The sequence below is a fragment of the Rosa rugosa genome, chromosome 7, assembly GCF_958449725.1.
Source record: "Rosa rugosa chromosome 7, drRosRugo1.1, whole genome shotgun sequence".
NCBI classification, from domain to species: domain Eukaryota; kingdom Viridiplantae; phylum Streptophyta; class Magnoliopsida; order Rosales; family Rosaceae; genus Rosa; species Rosa rugosa.
This window is the reverse complement of record NC_084826.1, coordinates 13,873,254-13,893,144: the sequence shown is the minus strand read 5'-3', so window position 1 is coordinate 13,893,144 and position 19,891 is coordinate 13,873,254. Positions and strand designations below refer to the sequence as shown.

At 36.3% G+C, this 19,891-nt stretch overlaps 1 protein-coding gene and 1 long non-coding RNA gene across 3 annotated transcripts; one reads left to right on the top strand and one right to left on the bottom strand.

Annotated features, from left to right (window-relative positions):
• The first annotated feature begins 2,509 nt into the window (after positions 1 to 2,509).
• LOC133721659 (uncharacterized) lies at positions 2,510 to 5,682 on the top strand. 2 transcript variants are annotated; one of them, XM_062148339.1, is made up of 5 exons: positions 2,511 to 2,692; positions 3,542 to 3,728; positions 4,314 to 4,401; positions 5,170 to 5,236; positions 5,313 to 5,682. In XM_062148339.1, the coding sequence occupies exons 2-5, from the start codon at positions 3,620 to 3,622 to the stop codon at positions 5,364 to 5,366; spliced, it is 318 nt and encodes a 105-aa protein (XP_062004323.1). In that variant the 5' UTR covers positions 2,511 to 2,692; positions 3,542 to 3,619; the 3' UTR covers positions 5,367 to 5,682. The 2 variants fall into 2 exon arrangements, 1 of the variants encoding a protein (XP_062004323.1); XR_009852291.1 differs by lacking the exon at positions 3,542 to 3,728 and having other exon boundaries at positions 2,510 to 2,692.
• Positions 5,683 to 15,392: 9,710 nt separating this feature from the next.
• LOC133720489 (uncharacterized) lies at positions 15,393 to 16,102 on the bottom strand. Its single transcript, XR_009851894.1, has 3 exons — positions 15,888 to 16,102; positions 15,739 to 15,814; positions 15,393 to 15,622 (listed from the first exon to the last, which is right to left on the bottom strand). It is a non-coding gene; the product is annotated as an uncharacterized LOC133720489 (long non-coding RNA).
• Positions 16,103 to 19,891: the final 3,789 nt, after the last annotated feature.

Below are 19,891 nucleotides of genomic sequence, written 5' to 3'. Positions count from 1 at the left end.
ATGATCTAAATAAGCAAAGTGAGCTAACTTATGAGTTTATTTGTTTCACGAAAAATATGTTGAATTCTAACAAAGTCAAAAGTTTGCAAATACTCCTTACAATCATCAAGAATCCGACTAACATCAGATAGAGTTGTTCTCAACCTGTTGATTCAACACAACTTCCAAGATAGAGGAGTCACTCTCAATCTCTTTCCAACCTTGATGAATGGCCAAGAGCAACCCAACTCTACATGTTTCAGCCTCACTATGTAGCGCCGAGCCATCCAAAGAAGAAAGTGAACAAAGCCTTCATTTAGCCATCTAAAGAAGATCGATCTATTTCATTCTTTCTAGATTTAAGGAGTAAGGACTAACCACTGTACTAAGCTCCTACAAAATCGAGTCTTTGTACATTATATTATGTTAGTTTCAATTCATTTATATTTATTTCGATTCATCAGTTTGAATTAGCAAATATGAACTTCTCCACATTGACCTATCCCTTACAAGAATTCGAATCCGTGTCTTAGACATGAAATAAAGACAAATAGAAAGCAAAAGAGAAAGGGAAATGGTGGAGATAAAGCCATAAAGGTTAGAGATTAAGAGATTCAAGGAACAGGCTTGGAAGAACAAAAGCCTAACATGGAGTTAAAGCGAACAAATCGGGCAATGGCTTGATGCGAATCTCGCGATCGATTTTTATTTTTTCATCTCCAACTCCCCCTAAAAAAAAAAATTCATCTTTGATGTGAGTGAGATTTGAATCCATAATCTCCATAATGTTAATTAGCACCCATCTAATTAACAGACCACGACTCACCGACAACTTCGCTATTAATTCTTAAAATCGCAAATCTAATATCGACAGAGTAAACCTCGATCTGATTTGAGAGAAGAGCGAGAATGAAGGTTTGTTTCATTCTTTTGGTCTTCTCTCTAGGAATGATACACCGATACATTTTATAATTTTTTTTATGAAAATAGCAGAGGCACCAATCTAGCTATGTGCCTCGTTCATATTATTAATAGGGAAAGAGTACAACAGGGGGGGGGGGACATATTGCCTGAATCCCTAGAACCATTACACATATCCTCATAGAGAACGTCCCGAATAATAACAGACGTCTCTTCTACCCAAAATTCATCAATACTATTCCAACTAGCAAGGTGTGCTAACCTATTGGCCACCCCATTTGCTTCACGAAAGACATGCCGAAATTGAAAGGACTTAAAAGAACTAGCGTATCTTTTACAATCCTCTACAATCCGGCCTATCTCTGACAAGTCCTCCTCCTCCCCATCAAGGGCATTTACTAGCATAGCACAATCTGACTCTACCTCAATCTCATCCCAACCTTGATGTATAGCTACCAGTAAGCAGGCGCGGAGTGACTCCACCTCAGCATGCAACGGAGACTGTATATAAAGCAACGCAGACTGTATATAAAGGAGAGTACAGTCTCCGTTGCATGCCGATACATTTTATAATTAAGTGTAAAGAGTACATTTTTGATGCAAATAGATTATTCGACAAAAATCCTAAATAAAAACAATTCCATATGAATAATAGCCAAGTCAATCTTTTCACCATAACATTTGAATGAAATCCGGTCTCGACTCTACAAGTTTTCTTCTTCCTTTTTGTTCTTTTGGGTCAAATCTCTCAAAATAGTAACGCATGGTAGTCATCTCAAACATGTACACGCAACGCATGTGGATCTTGGGCCAAACTTATCTTCTACGCGCGCCTTTATTTTTGTGTGTATCAGGTTTCAACTTCAGGTGTTTAGACTTTAGACCAGCTTATCCAAGCCCAACGTTGAGAGAAGCATCGATGTTTACTTAAATGTGCATAAAAAAGAAAAGGTGCTGCTTGAATCAATCAGTTTCTCATTTACGAGCACAAGGGAAATTCGAATGCCGTTAATTGGATATCACATAAAAATAAGTGAACTTTCCTTCTCCATCATGGCTTTACGATAATCATATCATCATACTTTAAAGTATATGCGGTGCATTCGTTCCTCATTTAAGGTTAGTAAGCATGATGTATATTCTTCACTTAATGGACGACAACATTTGAGCAAAAATACAACAATCATGTGTCATTCATCACCTAGTAGTCGAACATTGTCGACCACCCTATCGATACCATATAACTTATGACTCAAGCTAATTTGATATACACTATATTATCAATAGTAGTGACTCACAAAATAAATACGATTAAGTTTCATCAATATTCTACAAAAGTAAGTAGATTCCGATAAAATTCATTGGAAAAGAAAAGATAATACCTAGCTATCACGAATTTGGGAAAAAGCAAACGTATTTTTCCCTGGATTAGAGATAGGGACCCAGAGAGTGGGAGGCTACCAAATCAGTTTGAACCACGTGTGCAAAATAAAGCGGGCTTTCGGTTACGGATTTGGATCATGAAATGGATGGTCCAACTCCAATTCCAAGTCCAAAGTCCAAAGTCCAAATCCACCAACTTACTTCCTTATCCAAACAAAATCCAAGAAAGAAAGAAAATGAAAAAGTTTGACACTCCAACTCCCAAGTCTCCACCTTGATTTTATCGTTGGGAAAACAAAGTTGAAGTCTTTTTTATCCAACTAACCAAATTCTTTGAATCTTCATAAACCCTCTGCTTTGTTTCTACACCCCCCACGAAACCGGTTCCCTCTGCACTCAAGAAACCCAGGTATTCTTTTTCTTTTCCACCCACCTTATTATTTTTTTTTTTTTCATATTACTTTGGTTGTTATCAAAGTTTCTTTCTTGAAATCTTAAAGAGAGCATTTGAATCAATGGAAGAGTAATGATGGGTGTCTTTGCTTGAACTTGGTTTGGTGAAATTTCTAGTTTATGTCTTGTTGGAATATGAATTAACAAACTGATAATGTATACTGTGCTTTGTTGAGTTGATTGGAGTTCTTTCTAAGAATTGAATGCAATCTTAGATAATGGGGTTACTGTGGATTATGCTAAAAGTCCAATGTTTTGATATTGTAAATGGAATGGGGGTTGTTAGGATGAGATAACAGTAGTGGAAGGTGCAATCTGGAATCTTGTGGGTAGTGCACTAATTATAGGATTTTAGATATTGGATTAGCTGTGGAGTTAAAGATGCAAGAAGAGAGTCACCTTCTTGGTTCATCAATTACTGCCATGACCAGCAAAGAACTGAAATTGCTGTAATTAGAACCCGTATGCAGAACCCAGTTATTGGTGTGATTCCGAAGTAAGGAAAATTTCTTTTCTTTAACCAAAAATGAAGCATAGTCAGCAAACACATTTGAGGGAAATAAGGGTTTGATGTCTTGTGTCGGTGCCTGCATGTATCCAGACTCGAAGAATTCATGTAGTGGCTCTGAATTCTGGATGTTTTGTTGTGTTAGCAAATGTTTGCATTTAATTATTTGGGGAAAAGTTATTTTGATTTCAGGGGTTGCTTTCTTTTTTTTCTCTTACCTTTGGTTTTTCTTTCTTCTCACTGATACATAAGATTTATTTCTTGTAAAGCTGATGATGTTTCTTGCATGGAGATCAGTTCTCCATCGTTGCTATTTTTTTTTTTTTTTTTTTTAAGCAGTGGTTTAGAAGGGGATGATTGTTCGGTCTGGGGAGAATGGAAACTAATGGTAGCATTTCTAATTCCCATGAAAGTCAACCTTCAGATGCTTCAGATAGTACTAATAAAGAGAAGCCTACTGAGAAAGTAGTCTTTATCAACCATGGTATGTCTCTTCCCAGATTCAGTCCTACCCAAGAAAAACGAAAAGAAAGAAAATGAGCTGTCTTTTTGTTACAAACCCCTTGTTTTCCTTCCTGTCACAACAATGAGTCTACTGTTTTCTCCAACACTTGTACTCATTCATTCACAAATCACAAGTCTCTGAGTTGTGTTGTGAACTGTGGTGGTTGTTGGAAAATTGGTGTTGGTAGTGTGGTACATGGTTTGATACATGTTAGAAGCATACTAGATGAGGACTTTCCTCCAACACTTGAAGAAGTCAATTATCTTGATGAGTTAAAGCTTTCTTCATTAAATTATTAATCTCACTTTTATACATTGTTGGAAAATTGGTGTTGGTAGTGTGGTACATGGTTTGATACATTTTAGAAGCATACTATATGAGGACTTTCCTCCAACACTTGAAGAAGTCAATTATCTTGATGAGTTAAAGCTTTCTTCATTAAATTATTAATCTCACTTTCATACATTGTCTGCTGCTGAAATCTATCTAACACAATGTTAAGTAATTTTTTGACTTTTATTTCAATCTTATTCTTTCAATAACATGAATGGCTTTACAATGCAGCTGAGATAGCTTGGCAGGAGAGAAGAAGAGAATGGGTTGGTGATCAGTCTCAAAAACCACGAAGAGCACCAAGAGAACCAATAATGAGGTAAATGCTTCTATTAAAGTTTTTTTTTTCCCGAACTTATTACATTAATGATTTACATACTAATAGATTGCATCAGTTCTTTGGTCACGCCTGATATTCTCTATAGATTTCTTGTCTACCAAAAAAGTACTCATTATTTATTTAGAGTTTTCCTTGGCGGAGTAACAGACCTTAATTTGCCAATGATCTAGAAGGAAAAAGTGAAGGATTCATCAATATTTGTGTCATTGTTTGTTGAACTTGGAACCTTTATTACTATTATTTTTTTGTCTGAGGGTATCCGTTGTTTAAAGAAAACTTGACACTAGCATGATTTTAAAGTGTCTAACATACCATTTGAACCATATGGTCTCTTCTGAAGCCTTTATTGTCCTACCCTCCACCTTTCAGGGAATTACTTCATGTTAGAGCTTCTTGAAATTTTTTATGTAAAGGGTGATGCTTGAGGAAAAGAAACTGGCCTCTCTTTTGAAAATATTCTTGCTTGTGAAAAAGAAAAAAGATTAAGGCAAAAAAAAAAAAAAAAAAAAATTTCACCTTATCTGCAAAGTGATGAATGACAACCTAAGTGAAAGAATCATATGCTCCCAAAGTTGCAGTTGATGAATGATGCTACTATGATTTTTTTGGCTACGCGTGTCATATACTTGTTCAATGGATGCACAGCCTTTTTAGTTACCTCTTCAGCACGAAAGTACTCTCTCTTTTTTTTTTTCTTTTTTTTCTTGTCTTAAAGATGAAAGTACTTAAGGAATCTTCTTTTTTCAGCTGGACCACAACGTATGAGGATCTTCTTTTAACTACTGAACCTTTCCAGGAGCCCATACCTTTAGCTGTAAGTTTCTGTTTGCTTTCCTTTCTTTCCTACTCTGGGTGATGTTGATATGGATCTCAATATTGGTGTTCTGCAGGAAATGGTGGATTTTTTAGTTGATATATGGCTCGAAGAAGGCCTATATGACTAGATGATTGGAGCACAGTAAGAATTTCACCCAGTTTTTTGTGTGGATACTGATGCTGAAGCAAACCTATACCTGACATTATTAACTGATGTTAGATTTGGAATTTTGTTCATGATTACTTAAACTGGAGTGATTGCATTGGAAAATTCATTACATGTAAAGATCCATTCATCTTAGCATATTGCTTCAGGATAGCTAAGCATTTGTGTAATCAACTAATCAGATTCTCTAGTTTGCCTACGATATTGGCCTTTTAATTTTGTACTTTTTGACAACTCAACATTTTGCGATAATAACCGAAGAGGTTCATGTTTCTTGATTTGCTGTCAACTTGTCTATCAACTACTGTACTTGCATTTTACTCTGGTTATAATCCAGAGAATTCTGAATCTTTGAGCAAGGTTTATTTCGTGTTAATGTTATCATAGGAGAAGTTTAGTGCTTATGCGTTCATGGTTGATGGAATAGGTACCTGATTCCAGTTTACAAGGTGTACAGTAGCTCGCATTTTCAATGTGGGATATGTGAGACATCAAATCTGCCTCAGAGAGGGAACTTGAACTTGAAGTTCGTAGATTTTTTTTTTTGGTCTGAAAAATAGTAGAGTTTGGGAAATGGATATACAGCTAGTTACTCTAAACCTGGGTGGTACATTCGAGCATTGTGTAAAAGTACAATTTGGTGCAGTCCGGTCTAGTCTACAGTGGCCAAATATAAAGGAAAACTCTACTATGTTCCGGAGTAGGGTGTTTCAGCTGTTGTATTTACAGTTGAAAAGACCTGAATCATGCTCCCGAGCATGTAAACGAGATAACTTAGGATCAGCATGACTGTCCGACTAATTTGCAAGCCATTGTGTCGGTTGAGTCCAGATTTTCTTTTGCTGAGGTTGGATAACATCAAGCTTATGTGGACACCTTTGGCTATTGCCTTTGCCACCTCTGAACCCCTTAACTGTCTCAAAGAATAACGTGTGGTGATAGCAACTCATGGATGATAAGGGGGGTTATGACCGTATTTTCTGCTTCTCATTTGGTGCTCCACCAAGTCTTGTTCAAGTCAGGAGATCTTGAATGGCAGTCAGTCAAGTTAACACCTTTTGGTTAACACTAATGTACCACTGATATAGTGGAGCTGATTGGGAGGGACCCATCAAGAGTTCAAGACAAGTATCCAAATATTCATATTGAATTGATTCTTCCCTAGTTGCTCAATTCAGCAATTTCAACCGTTTCTCCGTATTTTGAATTTTCTATATTTTAGGGAAAAATGAGCCTCTTTTGCTCCAACAGATTTCTTATAACTATTCATATTTTAGGGATAGTGAGGAAAGAGAATAAAATTCTCTAAATTACAGCATTCTCTAAATTTTTTTAAAAAAATTATGGAGATTGTTGTAAAATAGGAAATCTGTTAGAGTTGGAGAAGAAAAATTGCTTAAAGCTTTGATTTTTGCTTCCCTATAAAACAAAAGGGTCTTTCTAAATGTACCCAGCAAAATATTTTTTTTTTAATTACCTTTAATTTATGTTAAATTTAACCAACTGATTTCCCAAAATGCCCTAGAATACAATGTACCCAGCAAAACAAAACATTCTACCCAGATCTTTATGCTCGTTCATCCCCATTATACCCCACCCAGCTGAGATTAGGAGATTTATTTGTTTTGTGCTTCTGAGCACTATGAAAACCATGATCGGACAATGCTTGCAGCAACAAAACTTACATATATATAGAACAATAAGAGATCTCATTCATTACTATCAAACTAGTTCATACATTAATAATTGATTAATTAAAAGGAAAAAAAAAAGAACGGATTTTTGCATTGATATAATAACAACACCATATAATTAAGAGCACGTATTGAGCCTTAGAATTAAAAAAAAATATCAATTATCGATCAGGTAAGCCTACGGTAGGTTCTTCGATGTGGATATGAAGTTGGATTTTGAAAGATCTCATAGTGTTGGAGTGTGGGACAATTATTGGAGTATAGAATCTGACAAAGATGAGAAATATAGCAAATAATGATCAAATATCTTCTGATTGATGTGGAGGGACTTCAAGTTGGGCACACAAGCAGTTCTTGGGAATGCACGTATTAATTCGGTTATAATTTTGGCATAAACAAGTGTTTTGCAATTGAATAAAGATTCAAAATGTAGTGGCCTATTCCTTTTTACTACATGAATTGTTGTTCACCGTTGAGCCTGTGCAGAAATCTGGGTAGGGCATGATGGGGATGAAAAGCATAAAGATGGGTAGAGACGTGTAGAGTCATAGAGTATGTTTGGTTTTGCTGGGTACATTGTTTTTCAGGGCATTTTAGGCAAATCAGTTGATTAAATTTAACATAAATTAAAGGTAATAAAAAGAAAATATTTTACTGGGTATACTTAGAACTTTGCTGGGTACATTTAGAAATACCCAAAACAAAATGAGGAATGCTAGCAACCTTCCCCATCTACCTTCCCCATCTACCTTTCCCACTCATTAATTGACACCTATTCTCTTATTTCACTCAAAACTATAAGCTGACTTTTGTATTTTCCGAATGTACCCCTAATTATTGCACAATTAATTCTTATTTTCAATTTTTTTTTTTTGAAAGGAAATTGCATATTATCAAGCAACTTAGATACATGCATAAGCAATTTGTACATCGGAGAGCCATTGTGGCCCATCCTCTACCCAAACACGAAATGCAGGAAACAAAAGCGCTTTTCTGGCTAATATATGCGGCTGCCTGATTACATTTCCTAGGGCAATATGTACAAACAACTGAATTGAAAATGTGAAACAAAGTCTTCACCTCTTCCACTAAACAACTTTCAACAGACAAATCAAACTCATCATTGTTAAGATCATTAATCACAGACAGTGCATCTGATTCAAGGATAATGTTAGAAGATTGAAATCTTGCTTGAGAGATGACTTGGAGTCCCAATGCTGCCGCATACAACTCAGTAGCTTTTACACTAAAACGACCCACCATTCCCATAGAGATTACCAACAAAAGTTCACCATTTTCATCTCTTATAAGAGCACCTAATCCTCTCTTTCCAGCAGCAACATGTACACTTCTATCCACATTCAATTTAAGAAAATAAAAATGTGGTTTTGACCAACTATCACGTCTAGGCACTGAAGGAACTAAACATGGTTGACCAACAGTAACAGAGATGAAATCAACAAGGAAAGAAAGAACCTGGGATAGCAGAGTGTGAGCAGATACAAACTTATGTTGGAAAATCTCTTCATTTCTTGCCTGCCAAATGCGTCGACATAAACACACCATAAGGGCTAGTTCTGATGTTGTTAAAGCAGAAACCGGATAATGAACTAGGTCCTTGAAGGTGCCCTGCTTCCAACTGCCAACTAAATTCCTAAAAGGGGAGAGCTTCCAAACCTCCTTAGCCTTCGAATAAGACCATAAAGCATGAGTTGTTGTCTATGGAAATAAGAAGCAGCGAGAGCAGATTGGGGTTGAAAGCAGATGTCGCTTGTGTAGGTTGACTGCACAAGGCAAAATTTCATTTACAGCTCGCCAAAAGAAAATTCTAGCTGCAGCTGGGGTTTTAAGTCTCCAAATACATCCCCAAATGTTATACTGTGAGATAGAATTGCCCTCACCATCACTCTGCCAATCTCTCTTCTTCAAGATTAGTTTGTAGCCACTCTTTACCGTATACAAGCCATTCTTGGTATAATGCCAACATAGCACATCTGAAGCCGGGGAAAAAGGTAAAGGAATGGATAATATTGCTTCAGCCTTCGACGCCCAAAAGGTATGTATGATCATATCTTAATTCCAACAACCATTAGCACCAAAGAGACTAGAAACAGAAGAATTGAATAAAATACCAGATAGAGATTGTATACGAAAAGAGTGAGGTATCGGTATCCAAGCATCTCTGTAGATTGAGATTGATCTTCCATCCCTAACTTTCCATCTTAGACCAGAAACAAGAAGTTCCCTTCCCCATAAAATGGACCTCCAAATGAAAGACGGTGATCTGCCAACTTGGGCTTTGAGGAAAGAAGTGTGTGGGTAGTAGCGGCTTTTGTAAATCCGAGCCACTAGGGAATCTGGGTATGAAAGTAATCTCCATGTTTAGCCAGAAGAGCTTGATTAAAATCGACAAATTCTCTAAAATCCAGGCCTCCTTGCAACTTGTTCCTACAAAGTCTACTCCATGCTAACCAGTGAATACCCTTCATGCCCTTTCTTCTGCCCCACCAAAACCTGGTTGAAAGTCCAGACAAATTATGACAAAAGTACAAAGGCATCCGAAAAACACTCATTGAGTAAGAGGGGATAGCCTGAACAACAGACTTCAGAAGAATCTCCTTTCCTGCCTGAGATAATAATTTTTCCTTCCAACCAAACACTTTATGCCAAACTCTATCCCGCACAAACTTAAACAGAGATCTTTTATTTCTCCCCGCCATGGTTGGCAATCCTAAGTATTTTTCATGGCAATCAACCATTGGGATTCCCAAAAAGGAACTGATAAAGTCAATATAATCATGTGCAATATTAGGACTGAAAGAGAGAGCAGACTTTTGAAAATTGATTTTCTGGCCAGACACTTCTTCATAAAAGGTGAAAACATTGCGAAGAACCTGGGGGGGGTATCTTGATCAACCACAAGGAACAAGAGGCTATCATCAGTATGAAAGAGATGAGAAATTGGAGGAGCAGACTCGGAGAGCCTTACACCAAATCTGAAACTTCAGCAAATCTAAGCAAACTTGAGAAGCCCTCAGCTACAAATAGGAAAAGATAGGGAGATAAAGGGCAGTCCTGCCGAATTCCTCTAGTAGGGACAAAGTGACTGAGAGGTTTTCCATTCTAGAAGACTTAAAATGAGACTGTTGTGACACAATCCATAATCCGACGAACCCATTCTGGATGAAAACCCAGTTTTAGCATCATTGCTTCCAAGAAACACCACTCAACTCTGTCATAAGCCTTTGCCATAGGGCTGGGAAAAAAAACCGATAAACCGAAGAACCGGGCCGAACCGACCCGATTTTAGCCTGTTCAGTTCGGTTTTGTCTCTTAATTCATTATTTATTTTCGGTTCGGTTCTAATATAGTATATTTCGGTTCGGTTTCGGTTCCTCAATTTTATTTGTTGTTTTACCCGAACCGAGAGAGTGTAGGATATATTTACACTTTTCTCTACTTTTTATACTATTTTTTCTCTAATAAAATACATACCCTACTGACCTACTCCCATTTCTCTCTCTCTGTCGGCCCACTACCTCCCTTTCTCTATTCTCTTTTTGACTTTTTCTCTATTCCCTCTCTCTATTATGTTACTTACCTATCAGCACGTGATGTTCACTGACTTCACTCCAATTCCCTAGGTTTCTCCAATAGAAAATGGCCAAGAAAATAAAAAAGTCTCATTAATCTACTCCCCACTAATTTTTTTTTTCTTATTAGTCATACCTACCCCATCTCTTCCCTCTCATAGCCGCAGCAGCCATATTCTTCTTCTTCTCCTCCTCTTCTCCTCCTCCTCCAGTTCTGGTGTGTTCTCTAATGGAGAAACTGAGAAAATTGCAGAACAAAATGTGGCTGGGAAGCTGAGAAACTGGATAGGTTTACATGTGTACAGGAACCGGTTACAAGCCGTAACCGAACCGTTCCAAGTCGGTTCCGGTTTCAAGTCGGTTCCGGCAAAAAAACGCAGCAACACCGAACCGGAAAAACATCATCGGTTCCGGTTCCGGTTCCGGCAAAAAAATCGAAAAACAGAACCGATCCCAGCCCTACTTTGCCATATCCAACTTTAAAACAATAGCTCCCAAGTCATCATCTCTTAATCTCTTGACAAAGTGTGTTGCTTCGAAACCAACCATAACATTATCCAGAATGTTTTGCTTTAGAAGAAAAGCAGTTTGTGAAGGATAAATAACCGATGCCAATATCTTTTTTTGTTGGAGAGGAAAGATCCCACATTGGAAAAGTGACAAATAAAATATAACTTATAAGTGGGTGGATCTCACCCAATTGTACCGAGACCTTTTGTAATTAAAACCCAACACCTAACAGGTGGTTAAGTTGGGACAATATCGGTACAATGGTGGACCATGGGCCACGCTTGTCGCTGTTTAACATGGTATCAAAGCGGGTCTCTCTCCAATTGCGTCTCCAATTGTCATGGGCCCGAATTTGGGTTCCATATATTGCCATCAAAATATTCTGATTGGATTGTTACCAAGTGTCTGATGTGGGTCTTGGATTGTTATATTGGCCAAGTCTCCGATATGAGATTTGTGTCCCAATTTCCAATGTGGGAATTGGATTGTTAATTAATTTCACGTGCAGATCTAGAGCTAGGTTGCACGTGAGGGGGCGTGTTGGAGAGGAAAGATCCCACATTGAAAAAGTGACAAATAAAATATAACTTATGGGTGGATCTCACCCAATTGTACCGAGGCCTTTTGTAATTAAAACCCAACACCTAACAGGTGGTTAAGTTGGGACAATATTGGTACAATGGTGGACCATGGGCCACGCTTGTCGCTGTTTAACATTTTTAACCGATTTGCAAAAGTTTTAGCAATCAGCTTGTATACTACATTGCACAGGCTGATTGGTCTAAAGTTTGCCACTGTCAATGGTGTTGCTACTTTTGGGATCAAAGTAAGAAGAGTATGATTGAAATCTTGAGTACTAGCAACTCCTTTCAGTACCTGAAAACACAACGTGCTGATTTCATCCCCAACAATGTGCCAGTGCCGCTGGTAAAATATTGCTAACATACCATCAATCCCTGATGATTTTGAAGGTGCCATTTTAAACAGAGTGGACTCCAATTGAGCTCTCTCAAATGGCTGTAACAACATATTTTCATTTAAATCTCTCTCTCTCTCTCTCTGCGAACATGTCATCCTTCTAACCTTCTCCTCTTAGTCTTCCTCTTCCTGTTCATATTCCTATTCCTCCTCCTCTTCCTTTTTCTTTGTATCATTCATCTTTGTTCAATACCAATTCTTACTTCAATACTCATCTTCTGGGAACAATTGTATAGCCCAGATTAGAAAAATTCTTCATCTTCCTCCTCCTTTTACTTTTTCTTTGGTTCAATACCAATTCTTCTTTGGTTCAATTACTAATTTTTCTTTGGTTCAATACCCACCTTCTGAAACAATTGCATAACCAGATCAATTAAAACTTTCTACACCCAAAAAAAAAAAAGTTTCCCACATTCAGATAAAAAAAAATTCTGCGCACAATACCAAAGACCAACTTTGTGGGTTCAATTCTGTAGCATAGATCAAAAGAAAAATTCCCCTGCCCACAACATAGGAAAAAAATTGAAATAATGATCGAAACTACCCATAAACTTTCATTGTTGTCTCATCATTCTTTGTACTCAAATCATGTAGTTTGTATTAGATTCTAGGTTTTAAACAAAATTGAATTAGAGATGAATAATAGGTCATTAATCTCCTTCAATCATAGTGATTTATTAGTAGATATGATCGTCTGAATTTAGAGTAGGGATGGCAATGGGGAGGGTAGGGTAAGGGGATTAAATTACCATCCCCATACCCGACTTCATTCCTCATCCCCTTACCCGCCCCAATCCCCGTAATAAAATACTGGGGATTCCCCGTCCCCGTCCCCGTCCCCATTGGGGATTAGGTCTCTGTACCCGCCCCAATCCCCGTTAACAATATTACTAATTTACTATATAAAAATTCATAGAAATAATTTTGGATTGTAAAATATGAAGTTAAAATCAAATATCAAAATAAAATAAATTTTTTATTTCAATCAAGGAAAATTGACATGTTGATAAAAATATTTTATTAAAAGAATCTTCCTTTTTTTTAACATATTTATTAACAGAATTTAAATATTGACAAAAATATGAAGTTTACATAACTATTTACTAGCCCCTGAACATGTGCTCCGTACATGTCAATTGGCTTTTATTTATTTATTTATTTTTTAAATTAAAAAAGTTACTGCAATTTCTCTCCTAATTTTGGGGAACCTTGTCATTTTTTTATGGGAGGTATTGCAATTTCTTCAAATATGATATAGTTTATTGATTATCTTATCCTCATATAGAAATAATTTATTTATTAATATTTATAGTATGTGAGGGCATATATGGTACTTTAAAAATTTAACTATTCCCTTAAGAATTGGTTTAATTATATAAGATTTATAAATAATATCAAAACTATATATAATAAATAATATATATATATATATATATATTTCAGATAATTCTTATTGGGTGGGTATGGGGATGGGGATTAAAATACCATCCCCACCCCGTACCCGATTTCAAAATTCGAATACTGGGGATTCCCATCCTCGTTACCCGATTTCCCCCGAATTTCTACCCGTTAGGGTCGAATACCCAATGGATACCCTACCCGATGGGGATTTTTGTCATCCCTAATTTAGAGTTTGTATTGAACGATGAGAATGGGTAAGAATTTATTGCCGGAGAGAAAGAGAGAGGAGAAAAGAATTTAAATAGAATGAAAGATCACAAAATAATAAATTTATTGATATGCAATAATAAGGGGTATATTCGGAAAATATAAAAGTCAGTTTGATAAATAAAAATATTATAGTTTTGAGTGAAATAAGAGGACAAGTGTCAATTAATGAATGAGAAATGTAGAAAGGGAAGATAAATGAGGACAGTTTGAATTCTGTACTATTCATTGATCTGACAGCTTCCGTCTCCAACCCAAATGACTAAATTATAGCCCTAAAATATATTTTAACATTTTGGATATGTTATATATATATATATATATATATATATATATATATGTTCTTATTTTTTAAAGTCAATTGAGTTAGAGTAATTTCAATAATTTTTTATCATAAAATTAATTTTTTTTGCTGTATTTTTTTTTTTAAAGAAATTAAAAAATATCTTTAGCTAATTTTGAAATGGAATAAAACTGGAATCATATTTGTAATATTTATTTTATTCATGACAAAAGCATTTAAAAAGGAACACAACAAAGTAAGAAAATGCAAACACTTGTCAACGGCTCAAGGTTTTAAATATCGGTATCTTCATATCTATCGGTATTTTGAAAAAGGGAGATATTGGAAATATTGGGGATACAGCGTACGAAAATATCGTTTTTGAAAAAAGTCAATTTATTAGAAATTTAGAACTACATATAAATACATATGAATGTCAACTTCATCTACATCCAAAAAGAGACTCTAGGAGGTTGAAAAGCCGCTCGCTGGTCTACGAAAATGTAATAATCATACCAAGACATATGACCCATATAGTGCGAATTGTAGTGATGAACATGATAGTTATAGATCTCTTTAGAGCTGCCGACTGTTTCCCCTATAAGGGGATAATAAGGATGAACCCAACTGGATGACTGATCATACACTTCTCCATATTGATTATATCCATAAGCATCATAACCAAATTGATTGTTGCCTTCATGAGATTCATTTGAGATCCCACTGCGCTCTGTGCCTAAACTGATAGAGTCAAAACTTAAGGCAATTGAAGAAACATCAGATGGGGTACTTTGATCATCAGTTGCACCTCTAGTCCTCCTCCCATATCGGGTCTTCTCTTGAGCACCATGACCAGCTGTTCTCACTCCGTGGTCTTCATCTTGGGTGGCATGATCAAAATTACCTTCACAGGTAAATTGGAATCCTCCATCCACAGAAGATTGTCCATATTCATATCTTTCACCTCCACCACCTGTTCCGCTTCCACCCTCTCCACCATCATCAGAACTATCTGGAGTTGCTGTACCACCCCACGCATCATCACTATCTGAATTATCTTCTGGGTTTTTAACAACTTCTTCAGATAAGGCTCTCTCTACGTTGATTCTAGCATTAGTTGCAGTTTCTACAACTTGTGGAAGATGTCTTCCAGCTTCATCATCTAGGTGTGCAGGCATAATCGAATCATGAAGTGGATCAATGCCATTATCAAGCGGCTCACTTGCAACATGAAGTAGATCTATATAGTTGTTTTCATTGACCACATTATTCTTTGCCTGTTTATCTCGCAGCCGCAGCTTCATGTTGTAGTAGTAGTATACAAGCTTTTCCAACTTCTGATATGCCAAACGGTTCCTTTGCTTGGTATGAATAATAGCAAATGTACTCCAATTTCTCTCACACGCAGAAGAAGAAGCTGTTTGTGCAAAAATACGCATTGCAATTTTCTGCATGTTTGGTGCAGAATACCCACATTGTGTCCACCAATCAGCTGTAAAGCTACTACAATGAGTTACTGCTATAATAGATCAACATTTTCTATTAAAGAAATTATATGTGTGTGTATGTGTGTGTTTTAATGTATACATATACGAATATACCACAAACCTGTATTTCTGGTTTCTCTTGTTTTTCTTGCTATGGTTGACCCAAATGATTCCTTTGCATCTCTAAAGCATACAATCTGCATTAACAATTTGAAAATTAGTCATTTCTAATCCCAAAATTTTTTAAGGTTGTCAACAATAAGAAGTTACCTCATCCACAAATGTATCCGCAATTTCTCCATTTATGTTAAATTGTTCGACAACTGTTGCCAGAGAGTTTGTGAAACGTGGGCTATAACCAACATCATGTCGATAATGAAAATTTGGGTTTAAGAAATGTGCTACAAACAAGAAACCAAAAAGTTATATAATATAGATCTAACTAAGTAATTATCAAGATACAAACGTATTTCGAGATAGAGAAATAATACCTGCGGCATGCAATGGTTGACTTAATGTCTTATCCCATCGATCATTGATGATTTTAAGCACCCATTTCTTTCCTCTCATCTGTGATATTTGTTGTTTCACTCTTTCAAACATATCATATAGGATTAAATTATGTTTAGTCCTTGTACTATGACTTTTTTTTCGTTTCAGTCCCTGACATTCTCAATTAATCTGAAAAGTCCCTAACGTCAAAATTTCCGTCTGATTGATCCCTCCCGCGTCAAATTAGGAGTTGGTCTTAGGTGAAATGTCCAATATACCCCTCTGTTATTTCTTTTTCCTTTTTAATTTCTTTTTCTCCTTTTTTTTCCATTTTAATTTCTTTTTTTCTTTTTCCTTTTTAATTTCTTTTTTGCCTTTTCTTTTTTTTTTTTTGTTCCTTTTAAATTTTTTTTCCTTTTTAATTGCTTTTTTGTATTTTTCTTGTTCCTTTTTAATTTCTTTTTTTCATTTTTTTTCTTTTCGTTTTGCCTACTTTCTCCTTCTTCAACCTACCAATCTCATTCCGATCAAACTCCACAACCCATCTGTTTCTCTCCCCAAATTGAAACCAAACCCAGCAAAGACCTAGCTTGGCGGTGCAGAGATGGACATCGAGCAAAAGCAAGAGGCTAGGAGCTGATCGATCACTTCTTCACCTTCTCTGAAGCCATCTCCCTCTGTTGGGATCCGCCCTCGCCTCCATCGTCGCCGACGCCATCTCCCAAACACAAGCAGATCCCAATCAGCTCAGAAATTCGCCTCTAAACCACTCATCTCTTGTTTTCACAGCCTACTTCTCTCTCTCCCACTTAAATCTCACTTTCTCTCTCCACATCAAGCCACAATTTGGAAACTTTTCATTGAAAACTACCATTTTTTCAGACCCTAAGGTTTTTGGGTCTTGCTCAAAATGGTGATTTGGATTTTGGGTCTGGTTGAAATGATGGTTTTTGATGGCCAAGTTTACCAAAACCAGAAGTGAAGAAGAAGAACAGTGATGGAAAAGAAAAATGGCCGCCGGCGTGGAGAACAATAATTGGGGTTTCGGGTCGATCTGGATTGGTTCGCTGACGTGGCGCTACCGATGCAGCAGGATATGATGGTCATTAAAAAGGAAAAAGAAAAAAGAAAAAAGAAAAGAAAAAGAAAAAAAAAGAAATTAAAAAGGAAAAAAGAAAAAAAAAGGAAAAGGAAAAAAGAAATTAAAAAGGAAAAAAAAAAGGGTCGCCGGCGTGGAGAACAAGAATTGGGGTTTCGGGTCGATCTGGATTGGTTCGCCGACGTGGCGCTATCGATGCAGCACGATACGATGGTCATTAAAAAGGGAAAAAAAAAAAGAAATTAAAAAGGAAAAATAAAAAATAAAAAAGCAAAAAAAAAATTAAAAAGGAAAAATAAAAAAGAACAAAAGAAATTAAAAAGGAAAAAAAAGAAATTAAAAAGGAATAAAAAAAAAAGAGAAAAAGAAATTAAAAAGGAAAAAGAAATAACAGAGGGGTATATTGGACATTTCACCTAAAGCCAATTCCTAATTTGACGCAGGAGGGACCAATAAAACGGAAATTTTGACGTTAGAGACTTTTCAGATTAATTGAGAATGTCAGGGACTGAAACGAAAAAAAGGTCATAGTACAGGGACTAAACATAATTTAATCCTATCATATAATATGGGCATGGTTGGCTGAATTTCTGTGTCAACAATTCGAAGAATCTCATACAATGGCTTATAAATTTTATGGACTGCTTCCATGCCATCCCAAAATGTCCCATTGAGGACTCTTTTTTCTATCCTTTTGCCATCTCTGGTCCTGCTCGCTGCATTCTCATTCCATGCGCTACTTGTAAACAATTTTCTCAAATCAGATTTCTTCTTCAAAATACTGTCGATGGCAATGTGATTTGTCGCAAATCGAGTTTTACCCGGTCGAATCAAATCTCCCTTCGTGATGCTCCTCATTTCAGCCAGTACCCAACCATGATTGTAGATGTAGTTAGTTACACTTTAAGCCCATTTGACGACAGTGGAAACAGTCTCTTGCTTCCCGATATCTTCAAATATTAAATCGATGCAGTGGGCAGCACACGGGATCCAGAATAGCGGATATTTTTTCTGTAGTTCCCTTCCGGCCTTTTTAAATGCTGATGCATTGTCAGTGACAATCTAGACAACATTTTCTGGTCCAACATCTTGGATAATCTCATCTAACAATAGTTCTATGTACTGAGCATTTTTTTTTTCATATGTGAAGCATCTACAGACTTCAAAAACACAGTTGAACCTTTTGAATACACCATGAAATTTAGAATAGACATTTTGGTTGGGCCAGTCCATCCATCACACATGATAGTGCATCCATATATTTTCCAGGTTTCTCTGTGAGTATCCACATACCTTTTCATTTCTGTGTACTCATTCTCTAAGTAACGAGTCTGAATTTCATAGGAGGTAGGAAGCTTTACACCAGGACCTAAACAAGAAAATGATTTATTTTATAGGAATGTTCATTATATAAATTCTACTTAACATAATTGTCCATGAAGAAATATGTAAACACAATATAATTTACCTAGATTTCCAGCTGTAGTCAACATGTTTTGGAAATGTGGAGAATCAGCTTTGTTAAAAGGGACAGCATCATATATGTGGTATTTGGACACCATTGTTGCCAATAGTTCTCTACCACCTTTTAGTAATGATTTAATTGTGCTTTGTTTTGATCGACTATCTTTTGATGGCATTGCTACTGGAGGCTCAGGAAATGAGTACCGATAGGTTTTTGATCGATCAACTTGTTGCGGTTGTTGACTGCTACTACCGCCTCTCGATTGTTTTGGAATTGTCGGTTGCAGTTTGTTATATATATATTATATGTTTGATTTTTTTTTAGAAGTACTATAACGTAGTCTATATATATAATAATTTTTTTTTCTCAAGATGTTGAGGTGTGCTGCAGCCCCCTCTCCGTTCGTGCCTGAGTAGCCTGCTCTGAGTCTCTTTATGCATGTTATTCACCTATTCCATTTGATAGTTACTTTAGCATTTGAACTTTTAGCTTCTTTATACTATTCAACTACAGACTATACACTCACAGTTTGAGTAATAATAATGCCTCTCAGGTGGAGGAACTCGCCAACTAACAATAGAGGACAAACTAAGCATCATCACCAACCAAGAAAGAGTAACTTGACGACCAAATTATTATTCAAGTCTCCCACCAATAATTTCTATGAGAAATTGGTAGGAAATTTCCTTCCCTAATCAATTTGGGGCCCTTTGTATAGTTTTATAAACATTGCACTTAATAAAATAAAATCAATAAAAACGATGAATTACATTTAACTATTTAACCGTCTGTAGTTTGCTTAATATCATATATCACTTTCTATTTTTAATTATGTTGATCCACTAAAACAAGAGACAACTTCCAAAAAAAAATTTCAGGTTTAAGACACAGACTACACAGTAGCTTCTTTATTCCTCACTTTTTCAAGATGCATAGCCAAAATTTAATACTCCGTACTCTGCACTCTCTTCTCATCATGTCATCCATATATGGTTCCTTGACTTCCTTCTGCAATGTCATTTGGCCTCATTTGAATAATTGAACCTTTATGGCTTTATCTTCTTTCTATTATTCAACTACAGAGTTACAAACTACATACAGAGTTACAGAAATAGTCACAGACTACACAGTACCAAATCTCTCCTCACACAGATTTGCATTTAGACTTTTAGAGAATTACTTCTCACCCAAAATCGCCTTGAGGGTATTTATCCAATT